Consider the following 22,858-nt stretch of genomic DNA (forward strand, 5'->3'; position numbering starts at 1 on the left):
TATATTGAAATTCATCATTTGAATGTCTACTTAGGCAACAGTTGCTTGCAGTAGCAATTACGTCTGGGGCATTTTTTTCATCTCCCTGTGTCTGGAAGAACATGATTTTTCTTCTGTACGTGGAGGTCTCACTGCATTATGTATGTATCCAGAAGCTGGAAATGGTGCCAAAAGCAGCCATCCATCTGGCAAACACGGTGCCTTGCCAGAACTTACACTGCTGCTGCCTGTTGGATCCCGGGGAGGCTCACAGCTGGGGTTTAAAGCTCTGCTTTTGAGACACGGGCTGTGAATGACCCAAGAGCGAGCCTGCTTGTGCCTTTTGCAAGCCCGTGGCAGCTGAGATCAGGGACAGGACCAAACTGGGACCCATCGGGTACGTGCTGGGAGAGAAAGGACAGGGGATTCCCCAGGAGTGTGTCTCATTCAGGAATTCACCTCCCTTCTTCATCTGAAACACCCTCACTGCCTGTTCCTATGGCAATGCTGCAAAGTTCATCAAATCATTGAGGCTCCTAAGAGCAGAGGAAGGCGTGCAGGGGAACTGGCATCTGGGGAAGGGTGTTTAATTTTACTTCCAACCCCTGCATATGGCTTTAAGTGAGAAGTACATGCTCCGAGCCACAGATATGTCTCCGAGCCAGCAGATAGGCTTCTCTGCTTGCAGAATCTCCCTAAATGTTCTGCGGTGCCCGAGGAGGACGCCCAGCAGCGCCGACGTCCCCACCGCGCAGCGAAACGCAGCTCTCCCAAAGCAACGTGACTCGACAGAGCGAACGCTAAGTCAAAAGAAACGATTTGAAATAGCAACTCATTTTTAAAATAGCTCAGGATCTGATTTCATGACCTAAGAAGTCAGATGCTGAGGCAGAAACACAATGCTCCAGTGTGCGTCTAATCGCGGCTTCCTGCCCGTATCAGATAGCTGCCGGCGCTGTGCTCGTTAGGCACTTCTTGCGGTTCCCTCCACCTCTACCTTGGGCTCGTATTTGCCTTCGGAGTGGCTGCGGCTCTCCCCCTGAGCCGGTACACCCATTTTTTCTTCGAGTTTGAGCTCCTTTTCCTGTGTTTTTGCTCCGTGAGTCAGGGTTTTCAAGAGTGACGGTGTAAAACCAGAATAAAGCTGCTCACCTCCGCCAGCCCCTGCAGCCCGCACAAACTCCCAGGTGCTCCCCAGGAGCTGTTTTAACCTGGACGGAGCAGAACAGCTGCACTTGGCCAAGCTCCCCCTCGGGACAGCTGGATGAAGCGTAGGAAGGAACGCTTTCCAAGGGAACAGCGTATATTTTTTTTAAACAAACCGAGGGCCTTCTGTGTGACATAAACAGAGCCGTTGACTTCTCTGCAGCCAGAGGGGGGTCGTTCGGCGATCCTGGCGCTCGCCCCAGGACGAACGGTGGTGCAGAGCGTGAGCAGAGCCACACGCATCCTGGTGAACTCAGGGGAAAGGCACGACGCAGAGCTCACATCCATCGCCTCCGCTGCCTTGCTCTCTCGAGGGTAAATAACCGACCGAAAAAAAATTACTTTAAATGGTTTTTCTTTCTGCAAAAGGCTGACGTCACCAAACATTTCTCACAAAAATATATTCCCGGACTGAAACCTTGCACAAGAAGCTGACTGGTGGATTTGGAAAGCTGCTTTATGAGCCCCCAGAAGGGCCGATAAGCCTTGGCAGGAGCACAGGGACACAAAGGCAGGGCATTGTTCTGCCGCTCAGCCCACTAGGTGCTGGCAGCCTGGGCTCGATCCAGCCAAGCAATTAGAGTATTTGACTTCCTATACAAATGCTGGGATGTATATGCATGTGAGGCCATATATCTGGGGGCATTTCTCTGCTCGAACGGGAGCAAAACCTTTTAAATGGGATCCCCGTGTGGCAGCTGGCCTCAAGCCACCACCCCTCCGTGCAGTTGGTGCTACCACCTGCAGCACAGCCACGTCCCGTGGCTCAGCTCTGCCCTGCAATACTCTGCCAGGAGGTGAAATACCTCCTAGGAGGCCAATTGTAGGGCAAAACCTGCAATTCCCGTGGCCCTGATGAGAAATTGGGGGTGATGGTGCTTCCTGGCTTTTGCAAAGCAGCTCCAAGAGCACCAGCTTAAAACAAGGAGATAAAAGGCATGCCCCTGGGAGCAGAGGGCACAGAAAGGTGCTCCTGGTGGAGCCAGCAGGGAAGCCAGGCAGCTGTGCCTCTCACTGTGCGTGTGCCTGGCAGAGCTGAAACAGGAGATGGTATCAGGGATAAGCTCGGTAACATGCTGTCGGATTGAAAAGGACCGAAAAGTAAAAATAGATCCCTTTCAATCAAACAGCAGCGTATTTCAAAGGGCAATTCAGCCTTGCTGGAGTAATGGGCACGGCCCTTCACGGCAGACACCTGGTACAGCGCTCCCAGCTAGGAACATTGCCTTCATAAATCACACGCGCTGCTAAAACACCAGCAGAGCAGCTGGCACTACACAGCAGGGGGAAAGGAGCCCTACCGGTCCTGCTCATCTGGAGGGAGCAAAAATGAAATACAATGGGGCTGGGACACTGCTCGAGAGCCTTTTTTGAGGGTGGTCCCCGCGCCCTGGTGCTGGATGCCCCTTTGCTGTTGGAGAGCGGAGAGGGCAGAGTGAAACGTGGAGCCAGCAGCCTCAGGTAAGTGGCTTCAGCTTTCTGCCACGGGGATAATGCCTGGTGGCCACCAGGCACCCCGAATGGCCCCTGTTGTTTTTTGGCTTCCCTGAGGCTCGAGGCTGCTCTGGGTACTGGCACCCCTCATTTGCAACAGCCGCGAGCAGGACAAAGCGTAGCCACAGGCAGCTCCCTCCTCCTTCATTCTGCGCAGAAATGGTCTTCTGGATCCACCTCCTTATTGCTGGACTTTGCACATAAAACATTTCTTCAGTCCTTTTGGTCCTTTGCTGCCTGGCAAGCTCCCGAGACAACCGTGCCTTCCTCCCGCTCCCCCGCCAGCCGTGGCGATGGCGTGCCCGGGCACATACAAACCGAGGGCGGCACTGGCCCGCTGCGTCTCCTGCAGTCCTCACAGCAGCAGCGAGTTGTCCTTCTCCGAATCAAAATCCTCTCTCTGGCTCCTCAACAGCAGCGAGCTTCCTGAAGGCAGGATGGGGGCACAACAAAATGACTGCAAATTGGTGATGTGCAGCAGGAACCCAGCCTTGCTGATGCTGCCCCAGGCTGGAAGGCTGCAGGCACAGGGCACTTTCCCTTCTGGGCAAATCCCAGCCCCTTTGGCAACCCTCAGAGACACAAATCAGCAAAAATGCATTCAGCTGCCAGCCCAGGAGGCTGGAGGGATACAGCCCAGCTCCTGGGTGCCTCCCCAGCGCGGTGGTTTTGTGGTGGGGCTGTGGACTGGGATGAAAGGGGTGAGCTGCGAGGGCAGCCCTATTGCCAGCCCCGTGCCCCAAGAGGCACAAACCCCAAATGCAAACATTTTACAATGCTGCCATCTACTGCCACCAGCCCGGCCGGCCCCACGGGCTGTGCCCGGGGCCAGGGACACCCTGCGGGCACCGCTGTGCCCGTGCAAGGTTTGTTTGCACCGAACTATTCCTTAATGCTGCTCCTTGCAGGCAGCCAGGTCTGGTGCTCTGAGCATGGCACAAGCCCTAGAGCAGCTAGCCAGAGGTTTGGTTCGACGAAAATCCCCGCAGCGGGGAAATCTTCAAACCTGAGGCAGCTCTCCTGCTCTCCCCACGCCTCGAGAAAGGCAGCGGTTCGGTGGGAGGCAGGGAAGGGGATGTGCTGCCCCTGCCGCAGCCTGGGAATATCTCCTAATGCCGTAGGAATGCGGTTATGTCATGGCGAGTCCCCCACACGCCCTGCCACTGCCTCGCAGCCATCCGCCAGCACAGCGGGGCTCGCCGAAACCTCAGGGAAGCATCGTTACGGCTGAAATCGAGGCGTAAATTTCCGCCGGTGCGGCTCCTGGCTGCGAAAACCCGTGAGCCCCAACAGCCACTGACCTCAGCAAAGTCACACCGATGCTTCCCAGGGCCAGGACCAAGGTGCTGGTACCTGGCCCGTCTGTGAGAGCCATGGTCGAGAGGAGCAGGGGGAGGAAAGGTTTTTAACAAGCCTCCCGTTGAGCGTTACCAGGGGCAATACTTCTGCCTCCGCAGGAATCCTTCCTGCCGCATTCACTGGCAATGACGCACCCACGGGAGGGTGAAGCATGCCCGAGACGAGAGCTGCTGAAGCCCCCTCCTGCTGAGCCTGCTGTTCCTGAAGATTTGTAGCTCTTTGTCCAGCGGAGAAGCTTTATTATTACGGGAAGAACATGAGATTTTTATGAGTGATTTTACAAATTAGTTTCTCAAATTGTTTGCAGCAGCACGAGAAGCGTTGCGGTCATTAAAGTTCATAGAAAGTATCAAATGTTCTTGCGCTGCAAAAGGCCTTCCTCGTGCAGCAGGAACGAAGCAAAGGCAGCCCTGGCGTGCTCAAGTGCCTGACCCCGGAGTGCCGCTCGTTACCTCCCGGTAAGCACACGGCCGCTCCTTCTGCCCATGTGCACAGGGGTGAAATGAGCAGGGAGCTAATCCAGCACAAACCCGGCTACAAACAGGATTTTTCAAAACAAATTACTAATTATTTCCATTCACCTCATTTAATTTGGGCTCACAGAGAAACGCTGCTCATCCAATAGTCCAAAATATGTCATGTATTAGGAGCTCAGGAGTCCAACCCAATGAATGAGTCATCACCCAGCGGATGAAATCTCATATCTTCATGGCTGCTCATAAATAAGACAAGCTCAACTTTATAGTAAGTCATAAGTAAACAATGAACTATATGAAAATCAGAGTCAGCTGTGCTATAACTGCACGGGCACGGTGCCCACGCAGAAATGAAAAGCGAATGTGATACCATCACCGTCTGGCTGGGGAGACTCAGTCCGGGGCCGAAGCTCCAACTGGGGTTTTCATGCTCGTAGCAGGAAGGCTGATCCCTGCCCCAACCTCCGAGGTGGCTGCGGATGGCTGCTCGCAGCACACGAGGCATTATCACAGCCGACACCACAGCTGCAGCCCTGTGCCCCTGCTAGGACATCCAGGCAGGACAGGAGGGGAAGCAGCAGGTGATGTGCCCGGTGCCCGCTCTGCTCAGCACCCTCCTGGCCTCGTGCCCCCACCTCCAGCACCCCTTGGGGGATTTCTGTTTTTCCAGATGCAGCCTTTGAAGCCTCCCAGGTCCTCGTGGGCTCGGCGGGGCGCTCCAAAAGGGAGGTGTCCTGCTGTTCCCTGCCCGACCCCTCGCCTCTTCAGCGCAGCCGAGCAGCTCAGGCTGCCATGAGCACAGTGGTGGGGCCAAGACAGTAGCTGCTTGACTATAGGAAGGGGAGAGAGACCAGAACAGCCTTTCCCTGAGAGCAAAGCTCTAGTACGTGCCAAGATACACAGGGACACAGGCTGCCTTGCAACTGTCCCTGCAGAGCAGGGGCCGGGGCAACTCAGGATATCCTCTCCTCTCTGCAGTGATGTCTGTAACCCCAATGAAAACCCCAAAGAGGCACAAACCTGGCCACAGCAGCCTCGCTGCAGGGCACGGGATGCAGCTTCTCATGCCCGTGGCCCCGCTGCCGGCTCTGCCCTCCTAGCACACCCTCGGTGGGAAGCACGTTTTGTTTTCCCAGCCCTGCTACAGCTGGGACAGGGCAAAGCACAGGCATAACCCAACTGGGGGCACGACTGAACAAGCCCCCACCTCTGCTTTCCCTGCAAGCAGGGGTCGTCTGTGTGCACGCACCTCTTAACATTACAAAATTAGTGTACCTTGTTAATAGAGCCGCCAGTTGACGAGCAATTTTCAGAAAGAATCCAAAACTTGCATCAGTGCAATATTACCTCTAATCAAGCGATCTTCACAGCCCTCCAGAACAAATGGAACTTCATATTTTCCATATGTAACCATCCTTGTCACCCAAAGCACTTTGTGTTCAATATAAATACCAGCTTTCATTAGAGGGGAAAAAAAAGCCTTGTGGTGCACGGTTTTCCTGGAATTACATATCTCTGGTTCCCTCACTCAACATGTTTAGAATTAAATCAGAAAACCTTAACTCACCCTCTAATGATCTGTTTGTTTCCAGATCCATATTCCCACAATATGTTTGCTGACAGCAGTTGGGCTTTTTGACAAAAGACAAGCATTTTTTTCCCAACAATGTATATTTGATTTGTTCTGGTGCGTTACAAGGGAAGAGTGCAGGCTGTATAAGCTGTCACCAGTAACGTGATTGCAAGGCTGAGTGTAATTTATTTAGTACAAACTAAATGTTTATACTAAACCTTCTTTGTTCTGAACATTATCACTTCAATGCTCAGCATTTTACGAAGAGAACAGTGAAAAGGTTGGGTCCTGTTTTGAAAGGATTTTTAAATTTAGCATCGCTGTGAATCGGAGCCAGAACCCCAGTGCGTGAAGCTCTCAGGAGAAGGATCGTAAAAGCTGCTCCCCTCAGCTTCAGGCACTTCCAGACCGCCCCGTTCAGCTCTGTGTTGTGTTCGACATAACAAAACCAAAACAGCTCTTGAAAGGATACGCTGCTTCAAATCAGCATTACACTCCGAATAATGTTGCGTGCAATATTTTGACATTATTGTAGCTTATTTCTTTCTCCCGTTCCCTTAAAAGAAAATTCTGTTCTAATTCCTCTATTTTCCACGAAGCGCTTTGATGGTAACAGAAAAGGAAGGGGCTGTGATGGGACCAAGTTCCTCTACCAGCAGGGAATTGCACGCTGCTGGTGGCACGAACAGCATCGCCCCATATAACCACGCGCCGGTGCTGGACATGTGTGTCCAGGTGTGACATCCACTGCTCAGGAAAAAACAAAAAATGGGGAGGGGGAGAAGGATGGCTAAAGCACGGGACCCACCTCGTAGCGAAGAGCCTCAGGAGCTTGATTTGGGACGAGCCTCGGTCACTGAAGCACCTGCATGGGATGAGAGGGTTCAGGTGGGGGCTCCCCCCAAGGCAGCTGCAGCTGCGCAAACATCCCCAACAGGGGCAACCTGGTGACCAACCAACCCACGCCCCTACTCACTTATTACAAAGGATCTTCCACCTCTGTATGTTGAAAAAACAGCATCAGATGTTTCTCTAAAGCTAGCTTAAGTTGGAACTATTGGAGCTGGCTGTCCCCCCGCTACGCTGTACCTCATCGCTAGCTTTGCAGCCCCTCTTCCCCAGGGGGTGAGTTCTCCTACAAACAGCATCTCCGAGTCTTACTCCTAGAAAGAACTAAATATCTTACTTCCATTTCTACAGAATTACTCTTGTTTGCTTATGGTAAAGCATTTTAGACCCAACAAATGAAATACCAGAAAGTTGACCTGGAGAAAGGAAATACTTTCTGTGGAATCCCATTTGCTCCCCGCTGAGAGGATGACTCACAAGGCTGCGAAGTCCCTCGGCAGCACACAGGGGTGTTCCTCTGGGGTGTGAAGCTGGCCCTCCTTTATCACAGATAACGCCTGCATGGCACCAGCATTGTTCTGCTGCCAGTGCCCCATCCGAAACAGGCTTTCAATGGCAAAAATGCACACTGAGATCCAGAAGGCAGGTGACCTTTGTGCTTGGGATTCCGCGTTGGGTTACGCTTACTTTCCTAATTAACATAATAGGTATTGCTTTTTGTTGTTGTCGTTAAGACAACTTTACTTAGTTTTAATAGGCTTTTTTTTTTTTTTGCATTTAAAATGTAGAGGAAAAGAGAAAAAAAAAAAACCACCATTGTTCTCCCACATGTTTGTTTTCACTACAACTGCTAAGAGGAAAAGCCCTCTACAAAAACAGGATGCAGCAGACTCCTCTGCTCGGCAGTCACCCGCAGCCCCCGCGCCCTCCACACTCAGGGCATGTTGCTGTGTTCATCAGGAGTCCATAGAAAGTCATATGGAAATGAAAAGCATCAATGGGAGTTTTATTACCCTCCTGAATGGGAGTGACATGAGGTCCCTGCTGAATAAACCCCACCAGCCTGGGCAGGTTCTGCTCCCTTTGGACAAAGCACAGGCTGCCTATAAAGCAGACGTCTTTCCCTGCAACCCTGCTTACAGACTATGGATGGGGATGTCCATGGGGCAAACCCCACTGTTGTGGGAAGGCATCGAGCCAAGGGCTGCATGGCAATAGCCAAGGCACCCAGTGGTCTCATCCCATGTCCCTGCTTGGGTGGCCTACGAGGCTGAGCACACGGGACCCAGCTGATGCTGCCCAAGTTGGGCAATGCCAGCCCCAAAGGACATCTCCAGCCCCCTGGAGGCTTCACCTCAAACGCAACATCTCTGGGGTGCCCTTGGGAGCAGGATCCCACGTGCACTGCTTCCCCTGCCTGCTTCTAGAAGGACCACGAGCAGTCCCGGGCTGTGCCAGCAGCCTCCAGGATAGGTGCCAGAACCCAGGCAGGAGGGCTCGCTGCGAGCGCGTTCCTGCAGGCTGCTATTAGCGAGACGATAAAAAATCCCGCTTTCTTTCTCCCAACACACTGGCTTTTGGAGGAGCTCATCATTCCAGAGAATAACGCTGACTTGTTCTCGGTGATACGGAAGAATAAATCAAAGGCGGTGGCCAGGAGAGCTGCGTTTCTGTAACCAAGAGCCGCATCTCTGGCCAGAAAGCACCTCGTGGGAATCCGATTCTGGCGACTCAGGGGCCTGTAAAGAGCAACCCGAGCTGTTCCGACTCCGAAACACGGTGATTGCAATCCCATTCACCCTGCTCAGAAACTACCACTTAACAGCCATCCGTCTGGCAGCCTCCGCGAGACACCGAGCCAAGAGTGTTATAATAAAGAAAAGAAAAAAAAAAGTGGGTCTCAGATTTTAGGGAAATACTTTTTCTGGTTTCTTTCTAAGGAAAAATATATAACGCTGTAAGGTTGGAGGGTATTCTTTGGGCTGAGGGGAACAATTTGCTGTTTTAGGTTTAGGTTTATAGGGATGGGGCGCTGCTCGTTTTCCTTTGAACCAAGCATAAGGCTTCTGCAGCTGAAGTAATCACTTTTGATCCAGCCTTGATTTCTGAGCAAGAGGAATCACTGCTCTAATCCCAGCGTTTTACAATGTAAACGATACAGTGAATGCTTATGCAAAAACCTTAGGTAAGACTCCGCTGCTTTATCCCGGCAGAATAAGGAGCAGCCCAATGATGGCACAGTGCCTGTCACCCGCCAGGTACTGCCTGCCTCCAGCAAACCGAAGGGCTGGGGACACAACCCAGCCCTCTCCCTGCAGCTACACCCGCTGTCATTAGGACCAGACCCTGACATTTCCAGCCCCCGAAGCCCCTCTCCGTTCACGCCGAGACCCTTCATCACTCAGAAGCTGTGAGCAAACTCCCGTCAGGAGTCGAAAACCCCCACCCAGCGCTTCTCCCTCCCACGCCCGCAGCATGCAGGGAGCTCCCCCCGCCACCACCCCCAGCCCCCCGGAGCCTCTCTGCTCCTTCCCAGGACCGAGGCCCCGTCCCCCGGTACCTACCGGGGGCTGCCCGCTGCGGGAGGGCTCCGGGCTCCGCTCCGCTGCCGGCCCGCGGCCGAGCTCCCTGAGGCGGCGGGCGGGCTGAGGGAGGGGCGCGGGCAGGGCGGGCTCGGCCCCTCCTGGGCTGCACCTCGGGGCTGGTGGGGGGCAGCCAGCCCCTTACCCCCACGGCTGGGGGGGTGTGGGTGCCGGGTGTCCCCTCCTCAGACCCCGGGGGTTACGCCTGGGGAGGTTTGGGGAGTGCCACTGGCAGCGCTTCTTCCCTAAAATGCTTCTTTGCCAAGAGCTTCAGGGCTGGGAATGGTTTTTGGGGGAGAAGCCCAGCTCTGTAAGGGAGTCTTGGGGTGTCCCAGCAATGGTCAGAGCCCGCTGGGCCCTACTCGTGCACCCAAATCCCAGTGGGTGTCCTGGGGACAGGGCTGAGCCGGGCCTGAGCTGAGAGGGCGTTTGTGCCTGTGAGGGGAGCGTCCGGCCCTGCTCTCACTCAGTGTTCCCCAAACCTGTGTGTACGTGGAGAGAGTAGGGCTGGCCCCCGGGAACTCAACTTCCTCTTACTTCCAGCAAGATGTGTAAAACCGCTACATGACAAGTCCTGACCTCCATGTTCCTCCTGCTCCGTGCTGCCACAAAGCCGCTGCATTTCGGGTGCAAGCATTTCGGGGCACAGCTTTCTGCTAGGCCGTGCCCTCATGCCAGCTCTCACCTCGACCCATTGCACACACCCCTACATATTGTTTTGAGGCCATAAATGGGAACCTTTGGGCTCCAGGCCCCCTAAGAAACTGAGCTAAACCCAGCCTTCTTCGAGGCTTCCTCAAAAACCCCTTGTTCCTCACGAAATTCTGCCCCCACGTAAAACCCTGCTGCCACAGCTCACCCACCCCCTGGCCCAGCCACCTACCTCAGCTTCATCTCAAAGCTGAATTTCACCCCTGTGTGTGTCACGGCTGGTCCCCAGGTCCTGGAGTACAAGAGGGGTTCTGCTCTCCTTGGGGACCAGATTTGGGTTTGGGTCATCTCACTGGGCAGCAGCCCCTGCCGCAGCTGGGGTTACTGAGCCAGCAATGCTGTGGTGCTGCCTGGGGGGCGAACGTCCTCCTCCCGGGGCAAGAAGCGGGTTCAAATTGTTTAGAGAACAAAACCCTGTTAGAACGTTTCATTGGAGTCCGGGGAAATTACTTCTAAAATACATATACATCGCATTAGCAGCAATAATATGCTTTTAAAAAGTCCACTGTAAAAGTAATGATGTTTAGGGACAGAGCCAGCATTTCAAGCCCGTCTGTATGGAGATCGCATCAGGCGCGTGGTTCATGTTCCCAGGTTCTGCAACGTGAAAGAAAATCCTCTGCTAGCTTGCTAAACTGAGATAGTTCAGTTGTGTGTGTAATACACAATAAATGTTTGTTCATTGTCTTTTGTAAAAACAAGGAGTTCTGTTTGAGGAACGGGAGTTGTGAAAACTCCCTGCTGAAGTAAGGAGCTGTATAATACTTGGCTAGACACTATGAAAATTCCTTTGCTTAATGTAACAAAAAAGAGAACCCTCTCCCCTTCTCTCCTTCTGCATCTCAGTAGCCTCTTTCGTTCAAAAAACACTGATGCAAAGTTCATGTAACCATCTCCTGATAAGTTGCTAACCTAGTGTATCAACACCCTGCCTTCCTGTCTCACGCTGGGCCAACATGACCAAATAAAGAAAGAAGTTGAACCACAACGCCGAGGAAGACTACGGCCTTCATCTTCACGACCACCAGAGGGACAGAGACGGCCCCCTAGCAACAGTGCGCGCAGTCGCAGAACGTACCCGGACGTGCCGCGTAATCCTGAAATCACCAAGATATAAAAAGGGACCCTGGGGGGGGGTAAGGTGCGCGCCGTTGGCGGAGCCGAGACTCCCCGGCCGCCCAGCGCTGTTTTGCTTGCTGTTGCTTACTCAATAAATTCCTTTCTATTATTAATGCAATGCTCTCTGAAAATTAATTAAGGGGGCAACTTATAACAGTGTGATTGTTGGAATTTGGAAAGCTTCATTAAAATTGGGGGTTTCATTAACAAATACAGGCTTTTCAGCTCGTACCTCAACTGCCCTTCTCCTCAGTCATCAGTGGGCTCTGCTGCCATGATGCTTAAAGGAGCTGTTTTATTTAAATTATTAGAAGATGACAAATGAAACCAGGAAATAAAGCATCTGCAGGATGCTCTGTCCTGGCAGCCGCCTCACAGTGCTATGCTGTGAGGTTTCCACTCACCAGGCAGACATCAGCAGCTCACCTTCCCCTGCAGCCAGGCACCAGAGAGGCAACACAGCCACCTCAGCAGCTGGCCCTTGCTGATGTTTCATTAAACACTGGTGATTTCTCAGCTGAAAGCAAATTAGGTGACCTCCAAGTGCATCTCATGTGAGCAGGTCTCCTCATCTTCACCTCCCCAAGAGGAGGAGGCCGTGGAGGAGCAATCGCAGCTCGTTTGGACCCTGCATGGCCCAGGACATACCATGTGCAAGCACATAATATATCGCTTTTACTTATAGTTACCTGCCCTTGATGGCATTTTCTAGGGGAGCAGGAGCTCTGGAGAAGGACCAGCCCCACAGTCCTGGAGATGATCCCATCTGGAGCACAGAAATGGGTGCTGTGGCAGGGATCTGCTGGCACTCATGCTGTGAAGCCAGCCTGAAATTTCCACAATGTCTAAAATAATGAGTAAAAAGTATGAACAATGAGAAGAGAATGATGAAATCCAAGTAAACACTGCTAATGGATTTTTTCCTAATTTCTTAAGCCACCTCCTACATTTTTAATGAAATAGAAACATCCGAAACTTTCCTACTTGGAGATCTCATTTCCTTGTTAGTCAGAAATGCCCCGACTACTTCTCCGTCTTTGTTTTCAGTGGTTGGCGTTTCACAGAAATGACTGAAAGCATTCGTCTTTTTGTTAACAATACACTTTATCATTATTATTATTTTTATTCTTTTAAAGAAGTGCCGCTTTTTTCTCTCTTATAACAACCTTAAGTGTTTTTTTTTGATCTGGGAATAAGCATTCTTCCAAATTTCAACCAGCACCGCAGAGAAACTTTTCACAGAAGGGGTGGAGATATGAAATATTTCTAAGATGCAGTTTTCTTTGATTTCCAAAGAATTTGATTCAAGAGCTAGAAAGCTGTGAAAAACAAGCCCAGTGAGAGAGCAGTAACACAGAGCCAGGTCCTTCCTAAGCCTCTGAGACCCTTTCAAGTCAGTCTGAAAACCTCTTTGTTAATCAAAATAATTGCATGAGAACCCATCAGGAAATTCTAAAACATTAAAAATGAAAAGTTGGCATTACAAATTCACCATTGTGGCTAAAAAACAGATTATCTCCGTCAAAAGCTGTGGGAAAGTTTGCTTTGCAGCAGTAGGGGCAGAAATAAATATTTGCCCAATCTGTTTTGTTTAAACTAAAAACATGCATACATGTGCAGTGTGCTTCAATTAAATGCTATTTTCTCCCCCTTCCCATGTGTATCATCAAACTGCCCCCATGATGAGCTCTTACAGCATCTCTCCCAGGAGTTGGGCCAGTGGGTCATAGGGAGAGTTGTGCCACGCCAGGGCAGGATGGACCATTTTCAGTTTTAAGCCTTGTTTCTTCGGCCTCATCTCTGAGCCCATTTAAACGTAGCTTGCCCCAACACTGGGACCAGGAGCAGGGACTCCTCTGCAGCCACCCAGCGTTGTGTGTCCACCCCGACTGACCCCAGCACTGGGCTCAAGGTCTTCAGCCATTTCGAGTCAAGTGGCTTTGCTCGAGGAAGGGAGCAGGTTGCTTGGGGTCACGAGGCTCAAACTAATGGTTCCAAACCCAGCCACACGCAGCCCCACAGTGGTCAGGAGCCACTCCTGTCACCTACCCCAAGAACAAGTCCCCTGCACCAATGGTGGCTCCTGCAGGGACACATCTAGAGTTATAAATGTTAAATGTCTCCCCTCTGGGCCCTCATTCTTAACATCTGTTCACAAAGTTAGCCATGTGCTTTGTTTTGAAAATAAGGTCCGTACTTATAAACACGTCATTTAAAAATTCAGCTGTTTAAAAGAAACAACACCTCCGCTCCAGCAGTCCGGCCCTTCTGGTCCGCTCCTCTGTGGCAGCAACGTTCAAACTGATGAGGAAAAGAGAAAAGCAACAGCTGGACTAGAAATGAATGGTTGCCACATTTAAAATCACCTGCTGGAGGCAGCCACGACAGAAAATGTTTTGGGAAATAAACGGATGATGCCCATACCCCACCGCTGCTCCCGAGGGGGCTGGGGGCCTCTGGGTGCATCACCCCAGGACCCCACAGGAGCAGCCGCTGATGCTGCTGGCATCACATGAAAGTGCAACGATTCTGTGTGTGGTACAAAGATCCTTTCAAAATGTGTTCTTGCTTGAAACAACTTGCAGCTAAACAGAAGCACGGCTTATTTTGTCCAGATTTAGCAAGTCTTGGCTCTCTGTCAGCTCGCGAGGTCAGGGTCTCGATGCTTCTCCCCCTCGAATCATGAGGAACGTGGCCACGGGCTCCAGACGGGAACCAGACCTTACCCTACGTGCTCATCTGTGGAGCTGACACCTTTTAACTTCGTAGCGCTTACAGCACCACCACACGTGGTGCAGCTGAGGGCCGCCACGAGGAGCAGAGCAGGAGGGGTGGCCGGCAGCAGCTCCCCGCGGGAGGTGACGACGCTCACCCACCGCTGTGACCACACGTGCCTGCACCCAGCACCACTGGCTGTGTGAGAGGAAAATGATCGATTTAACACAAAGCTGTGTCCGAGCATGGATCAGTGGCTGCTGACAGGCTCAACCTGGGGGTGAAGGCACCTTCCTCCTGCTCCTCGGACAAACCGGAGAAGCCCAAAGGCAGTCGAAGGCACCTCAGGAAGGGAACAGGAACCAGCGGGGAGCTGCGCTGGGGAGGAAAGAGGCCGCGCAGCAGGATTACAGATGAACACCACGTGCGGCGTAATTAATCGAGATTAGTTTTTATTTTACAGCACGAGCAGCCCGCAGGCTCAGCATGTGGTGATCTGGCCCTGTGAGCTCCCAGGCGCGGGGCTGGGCCGGGCGCCTGCGCTGGGAGAGCTCCAGGCTCGACGTCAGCCCGCGGGAAGCGGTGCCGGTGACTCACCGAGTGCGTGCTTGCTCCGAGACCGATGAACCCGTACTCAGCACTCTGGCCCTTTCCACGGCCTTGCTCCATTAATCTTCCGGTTAAAAAGCACGGCAGCTGCTGGCGGGGGAATTTCCCACGGAGCAGAAGGGTCCGGGCCGCAGCCCCCCGCACTGACACGCTGCAGGGCCGCGGGGATTCACGGCTCTGCCTCGTGGCCGGAGCAGGGGCTGGCCACAGCATCAGGCAGCTCACGATGACATCTTTGCTGCCGTGAAAGATCCACCTCGGTGCTTTTAGGCAGATTCCAGCTTCTGCAAGAGCAAGCTGCCCAGCTGCAGTGCTCACAGGCGACCTCCCGCCTCCCCTCAGCCCTGCCCTCTATAAAAACCATGGAGATTTGGGTGTTTGCTTTCCCTAGATTACAAATTGTGCTGGCCCAGCACCAGCGTGCTGCCCCCAAAGGCTCACTTACCTTCATGCTGAGCAATAACCGGACTTCGCCAGCCTCAAAAACCCTGAAGCATGGTTACACACCATCTGCTAATGCCTTAGGGCGCAAGAACTGCCCAGGGCCACAAGCAGCAGGAGGACCCAGGATGCTGGGGAGACAGGCTCCAGAAAGGAGCTACATGGAGCAGAAGTTGGTGTCTCCATCCCTTCTTACCCAGGACAGACCGTACCTAACACGGTACCTTCATGTGGAGAACTCCTCAGTCACACTGGGGATGGACCTGGGGAACGGGACGACCAATGCAGCCAGGATCTGGGGTCCAGTTACCACACAGCTACTTTACTCCATCCTTTGACTTTATTTTATATCCATATTTCTTCAATATAATAGAATACAACTTATTTTACAGAATGTATACAAACTATATCACAGTGCTTTACAGAGCAAAGCATGAATTACATGGTAAGAACTGGGAGAAAAACAATGGGGTCCTCTGCACTGCCAAGCCCACTGATTTCCCTGTGGAAAATATTTTTCTCCCTACTCAGTGACTACTCCGTGGACACCCTCAATCTACTCCTACCTGACTAGGTCCTGCCACAAGGTGACCCTGGCTGTCACCACAGGACCATCCCTGTCCCCAGTGGGAGGGCAGGGCTGGGGCTGCTGCTCCCTGCACCGAGCCTCCCACTGCTCCCATCTCCGTGTCTCACAACCCATAAAAAGCAGCTGTCTTCCGAGCATCACAGTTATTCCCAAGGTAATTACTGCAAACTCAAGGAAAGAGGAAAAAAAAATGGTACAACTCATTCTTTTCTCCAAGGAAGGATGAGCTATTTTTTTTTTTATTTTTTTTTTTCCCATAACACATGGGTGGCCCCAGATAAATCTCTGGGTTTGGCAATGCTGCTCGCTGCATTTATGGAAGCAGTAAATCAATTGCAGCTCCACAGTAACAAAGCCAGGGCAGGACGTGGACCTGTCTCCTCTGACAGCTTTTTTTTTTTTTTTTTTTTTTCCTTTTTGCAGCTGCTTTATGAACACAGCTAGGAAAAGCATTCAGAACCATCACTCAAGATATTACGGGGGTAATGTAAGTGATTTTGGATTGATGACGGCTACATCTCTAGAAATAAAAGTACTGACAAGGGGGAAGGGGATGGCTTTTTTGGAGGTGGTGGGCAGCAGAAGCTGCTGGGGGGAGGGAATGCAAAAAAAAGGGAGACAGCAAGGAGAGACAGAGGGAGACTGGCCTTGCTGGTAGGAGAAAAGATTACAGACAGATCCCCAGACTGACCTCTGTAGGAATCCCGAACGAAACGCACACCTACGCAGACACACGAACACGTAGCCACAGAAGGCAGGTACTGGGCTATGGCTTCCCGCGACGCCTGCGTCACTGCAGAACATCCCATGGTGAATGGGGCGCTATTTTAAAAATTATTTCTAATGAGTAATAAGAATAATAAAACACCCATTTTCCATTCTCTAACCTAATGGAATATACGTATAAGTTCACAGCATCTGTACAACAATGTCACGTCCAGAGCATTTCTCCAGAATTGGAAAGATCAGGTTCCCTTCCTGAAAGAGCAAAGCTGAACACACCCACGGCAGAACTGATGACAATGTGCAAAAAAAAAGAGTACAGGAAAGCATGTAGGAATGTTTCGCTGTGTCGCTTAATTTAGAAACGTAGGTCAAACATACATTTGATGGGTAGGAAAAAAGGGTTAGTGGACAAGAAAATATAGATGTTTCCTAAACTCTGCTTCCTCTCCTAATCCCTCCCATTCCAGTTCTCAAGCTGCCACACGTCAATGAATCAAACTTTGACCTCAAATCGTGCAGCAGGAGAATTAGTTAAATGCTTGAACTAAATATTGCTCATAAAAAGCTTGAACTAAATATTGCTCATAAAAATCTATTTTATTTTCTTAACTGCAAGCTTTCCAACTGGGAAAGGAGTTTTAGGCCCCGACACAGTCTAAATTGGTAGGAATAGAAGTTTCTCTTCTATCCCAACCCAAATAATCTGGAAAAGATACAAACTCGCACATGGAATTCCTTTCCAGGAGAAACTCAGCATGATATTTGCTTAACCAGGAGGAATTCTCTACATCTAAACGATCCTTGAATGATCTCTTCATTTCTGACCACACTTCCTGTAGTCCTTGAAACCACTTCAAGTATGATGGGTCTCTGCTGACCCTTGCGGCTGCCGTTCAGCGTTCCAGGAATTCCTCCCGACCAGGACCCGGAGCATCTGCTGCAGCATCTCCTGGGCCCAGCAGCCCTGGGACAAACCCACCTCAGCTTGGCTGCCAGGTGAAGCGCTACCGTGAGGTCATTCCAGCAGAAAAAAGATCTCAGACCCTGCCTGCACAGCTGCACTCACCAAAAATTAAAATAATTTTTTAAAAAATCTAATAACACGTCTCTTTCATTTTATAATGCATTTATATCATAATATAGGTATAATCCCTGGAGCAGAGCAGCCACGGCCCGGCGAGTAAGCACAAAATAAGCCCGTGCAATGGCCTCGCAAACAAAATAAGTGCACTGCCGGATGACATCTGGCCACACAGGTGGAGCCGGGTGAACGGCAGCTTCCAACGTTTTCAAGAACAGATTAAGACTCAGGGATAGAAATGGGTCCCACCCAGACTCATTTTGCTTTTAATCAATAGTTACGTGAGCTTTTACCTTTATTTAAAGTTTGGATAGCTGAAAACTGATAACCACAGTCTCAAATATTAAAAGAGCAAAGTGTTTATTAAATAAATATTGGGTAGTCATTATGAAGCTTCTCTTCCAGAGAAGGTTATGACTACAATTAAAAAAAAACAAACAACATTCAAATCCTAAATAGAATAGGACTTCAGTGACTGTGTCTTGGCCCCGTTTGTCAGTGCATCACAGTTATTACTCCTGGCTCGCCACCTTACCAGCAGAAACCATTTCTCAGACCATGGAAAGGAGGTTGCACCTTCCCTACAAGCAGGCGGAAGACTGTTGCATTAAACTAACGAGGGAAGCTTTGCCTGTGGAAAATATCATCATTCAAGTTTCCATATTGGTGGCATAACTGGAATATCTAAGTAATCATACGAGTGTTTTCTTGGACTAGTTTTAAGATTACTGCATGAAAGGAAACGCTTTGAAGTTCTGGCAAAAATGAGAACTGGAACTGGTGGCTTTGTATCCTGCTGGGCCTTTCAGGGGCCATAAGCATATATATAGAGCAGTGATTAGGTCAAGTTTTTTTTACTGCTTTCAAGAAACATTTCTACATCTGAATTTTTCCTTAAGAACAGAGAAAAGGAAGCAGCAGCTCTCCCTGTTTTGGTCCTGGCCAGCAAAGTGCCTTTACACGATGCTCTGCAGATACACAAGGATGGGCTGAAGGATCTTGTAGTCCAAGGTCTGCTCCTGCGCAGAGGCGTAAGGAAACAAGCCCAGAAAGGCTGTGAACTTCAGGTGAGCCCATCTCTGTGTCCTGTGCACATGCAAAGACATCTTGCTGCCTTGTCTACCACACAGGCCTGCTGCAGCCACAGGGAAGATGTCCTGCAGACCTCGTCTGGTGACTTCTTCTGAACCTCTGCTGGGCCTCAGGTTCTTGCAGGAGCACGGGGCCACAGCTGAAGGCAAGACTGCAGCAGAGACCCCGCTGGCCTCCCCCAGTGTGGGTGGCACTGTCAGACAGCTTTCACTGCACACAGGGTCAATCCCTATCCGCCGTATCCTATCTGCCTCTACAAAGACATTAAGACATGCAAACAAAGTTCACAATGATGTTATTTTGACGTGTAAACAACAATTTATGGCTAAGAGAAAAAAAAAAAGGCAAAATATTGAGTCTAGTATGGCACCAGTTAGCTGAGAATATCCTTTTTGCTTCACCCTCCTTGCTTCAATAGGATCAGTACTTTTTAATGCGATCTTCATCGCATCATCTTAAAAGATTACTCAATTCTGTTGAAGCATAATGAACCGCGGTGTAAAGTGTAATTTCCTAGGATTTCACACATGATACTCTAAATTACACTAATTCCTGTTCCAGATGTGCAAAAAGATGTGCTGAATTTTAAAGGATGCAGAGAAGATGCTATTAAATACCCACTAAGTTAGCCCTTCTCTAGAAAGTGCTATATGTAGATATAATGACCACTGAAAGAATCCGGAAAACATAGACCATATCCTAAGGCAGTGATGCATCAAACATGTGCTGAAGCCCATAAAAATAAGTTAAAGGCTGTGTTGACAGACAGGATGAAGGGAAAATCTGTTTCTGGGATTAGTAGTTACAAAAGGTCTTCCAGATTCTGGAGGAATCACAGGATGAGATTTCCAGATGGCTAACCAGGATCTTAGGAAGACCAGAGAAGAGGCACGTGTCCCTAAAGTCACCAGGCACAGCAAATCTTCTGGGTAAATAGTATCTCAAGGTATTCCTGAGAACCTTCACGTGAAGGTGGCATCCAAAATATCCAAATGAGGGCAGGCTCTCAAAACGCGGTCAAAATCTTCTAACATATAGTTTCCCTCAGATTTTAGCCTGAGCTTGGGTATTAGAGTAAGCAAAACACAGCAGGTAGCATAAAAAGCAAGTGCGTGGCCCCTTCCAAACCATCTCAGCAGCACTGGAGCCCTTTGCAGGGCCAGGTGCTGGGCTGATGGGTCGGTCTGTAAGCATTTCCCCCGCTCTGGCTGACAGCTTGGCAGCGCTGCAAGCAGCAACAAGGAAAAAAGGCAACAACCAGATGAGAGAAATCAGGAATCTGACCCAAAAGCTCATAAGACAGACCTGGCTTAAGGCCAGAGAGAAGTGGCAATAGTCATCAGAGTCTTGTGTCCTTCCACGAACAGTACCCGTGAAGTTGCTTGCTGGCACATGAGCCCATGTCCACACACAGAGTGCTAGCAAACAGGCAGAGTGAACCTGCTTTTCTCATGACAATTCAACAGAATTCTGTTCTTTTTGGTAAACATGGCATAGAAAATCGAGATGAGGAGAAAGCGGGGCTTTCTCTTTCCAGCAAGCAGAGGTATCAGTGGACTGCAGCCAAGGGCCAGCCTGCACCGAGGTGGAGCCCACCAGGCTGTGGCTCTCCCCACCAGAGCAAATTTTCTCCCACTCAGGCATAAAACCGACGCGTGAACCCAGCCCGGACAGCGCTCTTGGCTGCTGACAGGACAACTTCAAAAGCTGAATGACAAGCTGTAGAGCAGATGTTCACCCCTGGCAGCAACTACAGCCGTGCCGTGGTGCATCATCTTGCTTTTTAAGCCACGGCCAGAAAGGATGCGCGTTTCCTACAGGCTGTGTTATATGAAGGAGGCTGAACCTGAACGTGGTGATATTTTCTGACAGACACCAGCAAACTTCACCAGCAAATTTTTCTCTGATAGGAAACCAAGCGCTTCCCCGACAGTTCATCGGTGCCCTGAGCACCAGCACCTCTCCGAATGACTAACACACTGAATCACAGCAGCAAGGCAGCGGTTCCCGTTACTTTATGGTTCAGGCATCATTTACAAAAGGCCTCTGGAGGAGTACAAAAACAGATTTCTGGAGGAAGCCTGAAGAGGACAAAAGAGCTGCCTGTGTTTGCCTAGCATTTCCCAGCAGGCTGCAAGCACTAATTTTCACATGGTTTAAAAAAAAAATAGTTTTTTGCTAATAAATTACAGTTTGATTCACAAAGCTGATCTGGCTCAGGACACGGCATCTCTTCAACATGCAACGTGAAGATGAATCAGATGTAGCTCATAAGAACATCATTCTTAACATTTGCTCTTCCAGAACTATTTAAGGTTCCTGTTCTATAATAAAAGATGATGTCATTCTTAATAAATGTAATGGTGCTCAGACCAAACCTAGGAAACCAGTCTCTTTGCTCTAAGAGTTTAGAAACCACGTTAACTTTCTTATCAGGTAGGAGAGTGTAAAAACTGGCCATGGTATAAATAGAAACATAGATAAAGAGAAAAATGTGCAAAAGTAACCAAAAACACATACTTGACACGTACTTCTTTTGTTCCTAGAAAACTGGCTAAGTCAAAAGTGATACAGTTCTCATTGCTCCCCCTCTGTCCATGTTAGGGAGATTAAACTTCCACACAGGAGAGCTGTAACTGAAAAGTATTGCCATTATTCTAAGCACAAATAGCTTTTTCTCTAATACCGAGCATGCATGTGGCCTCCCCTCTCCCCCCAGCTTACATTTTACGAGAGTTTGAACAGTCAGAGAAAACTCTCCTTCCACACGGTCAGGATGTTAAGATTTCAACCTCCTTGCAGCAGGAAAATAAAGTCATCTTCTTTGCAATGCCACCGCACTGAGCATACACACAGCACTTAAAGAGTAATGCATGAACTGATCTCTGCCATTGCTGAACACTGCAGTGATCCCGAAGCAGGTCTTGGTCCTGTCATGTCTGCAGATGCTCTGTTAAGGACTCCAGGGACATAGAGCAATTACTAGGGTTTGTTTCTGCTTTCCAGGAGCAGTTCTGTTTAGGAGAGAATAAAAAGGGATTATTTTTACCTTATCGTTTGGACTAAGAGGGTGTGAATTGAATATGTCTTCCCACAGGGATGCATCTAACAGCTAAGTGTTATAGTGCCACGTAACAGGGGGGGTTTCTCACAGGTAGTGTACCCAGCCCTAAAGGCTAACAAGGGTGAAGAGTGGGGCCCAATTAGCAGCACAGCTGGGGGCTGCGTGGTCGATAACACTGCTGTGTTCAGGCCACACACTGAGGGCTGTCCAAAATTCTTCTGGTTTGGAGTGGTTTGTTTGTTGGATTTGTTTTGCTTTAAGACTGTTATATTTGACATCTGATTCTGGTAAAAATAACAAACCATCTCATTTTACTTAACATCAAATTTACATTAAAACAGTACTGTAAACTGCATTGTCTGAATCTGTGGGACTGTAGGAAGTCTCTATAAGGCATTTTCCATTTGCATGTGTATAGAGAAGAAAACATTTAAGTGAAGATAATTTTTTCCATATATATTCTGTACCTTATTATATACAAGAGAGAACAAGACAAAACAAAATTAGAACAAAGATTCTTTGAAGTTTCCAAAGAATCTTTGCCGTAACCATAGGGATGGCCAAAGCAAAGCTCCACGGATGAAGCAACGGATGAAGCAACAGATGCATCGAGCGCGTCTCACTCAGAGCACAGGATTTAGCCAACACAATACCCAGACCTCGCAGAGGACGTGCTGACACCAACATCCTATTTCCTACAGCAGAAGAGGTCGACAGGTCTTACCTTCTCCTGACGCAGTCACCCTTCATTGTGCCCCACAACAAAGCCTGGCTACGCCTGTCCCCATGGCGGCCCCATACCAGGGGCACAGGGCACATGCACTGTGTGAGGTGACCGCCGCTACGCCTCACCCTACGCTTCCTGCAGCAGCGATGGCCGAGGCAAAAGCCTTTGCTCCCTGGAGACCACAGTGACTAGAAGGCAATTCTCTAACTAAACACCCTGGAAGGGATCGCTACCTTCTTTGTTGTTCACCTGCTGGATGCTGTGAGCAAAGCTCCATGTAAAGCAGAAGGAGCCTGCATGAGGGCCCAGCCTCGGCCGCTCAGGCGGCGCTGAGTGGTGGTGACCTCGCAAGGGCAGTAGGAAACCCGGGCCCCAGCTGAATGCCAGGAAGGGGACAAGAATGGAGCAGGCTTCCCAAAAGGTTCAGGCACGGAGCAGGAAGGCAGACGCTGTCTCCAGGGCCCCT

General features: G+C 50.2%; 2 protein-coding genes across 8 annotated transcripts in view; both read right to left on the reverse strand.

Moving 5' to 3' along the window:
- The window catches only part of FLNB (filamin B), an 84,967-nt gene extending 75,367 nt beyond the window's left edge, over positions 1-9,600 (reverse strand). For 4 of the 7 annotated variants that reach the window (XM_072044619.1, XM_027467362.3, XM_027467365.3 and 1 more), the window contains exons 1-2: positions 9,501-9,600; positions 6,896-6,952 (exon numbers count right to left, since the gene is read on the reverse strand). The gene's annotated coding sequence lies outside the window, so the exon portion shown is untranslated. The remainder of the gene's footprint in view (positions 1-6,895; positions 6,953-9,500) is intronic. The other 3 variants (XM_072044620.1, XM_027467364.3, XM_027467363.3) reach the window with 1 other exon arrangement.
- Positions 9,601-15,421: 5,821 nt separating this feature from the next.
- The window catches only part of SLMAP (sarcolemma associated protein), a 101,079-nt gene continuing 93,642 nt past the window's right edge, over positions 15,422-22,858 (reverse strand). Inside the window, exon 24 of the mRNA XM_038186175.2 lies at positions 15,422-21,615. Within this exon, the coding sequence (XP_038042103.1) occupies positions 21,535-21,615 (81 nt within the window). The 3' untranslated portion in view covers positions 15,422-21,534. The remainder of the gene's footprint in view (positions 21,616-22,858) is intronic.

This window comes from Anas platyrhynchos, chromosome 13 (genome assembly GCF_047663525.1).
Source record: "Anas platyrhynchos isolate ZD024472 breed Pekin duck chromosome 13, IASCAAS_PekinDuck_T2T, whole genome shotgun sequence".
In the NCBI taxonomy this organism is placed as follows: domain Eukaryota; kingdom Metazoa; phylum Chordata; class Aves; order Anseriformes; family Anatidae; genus Anas; species Anas platyrhynchos.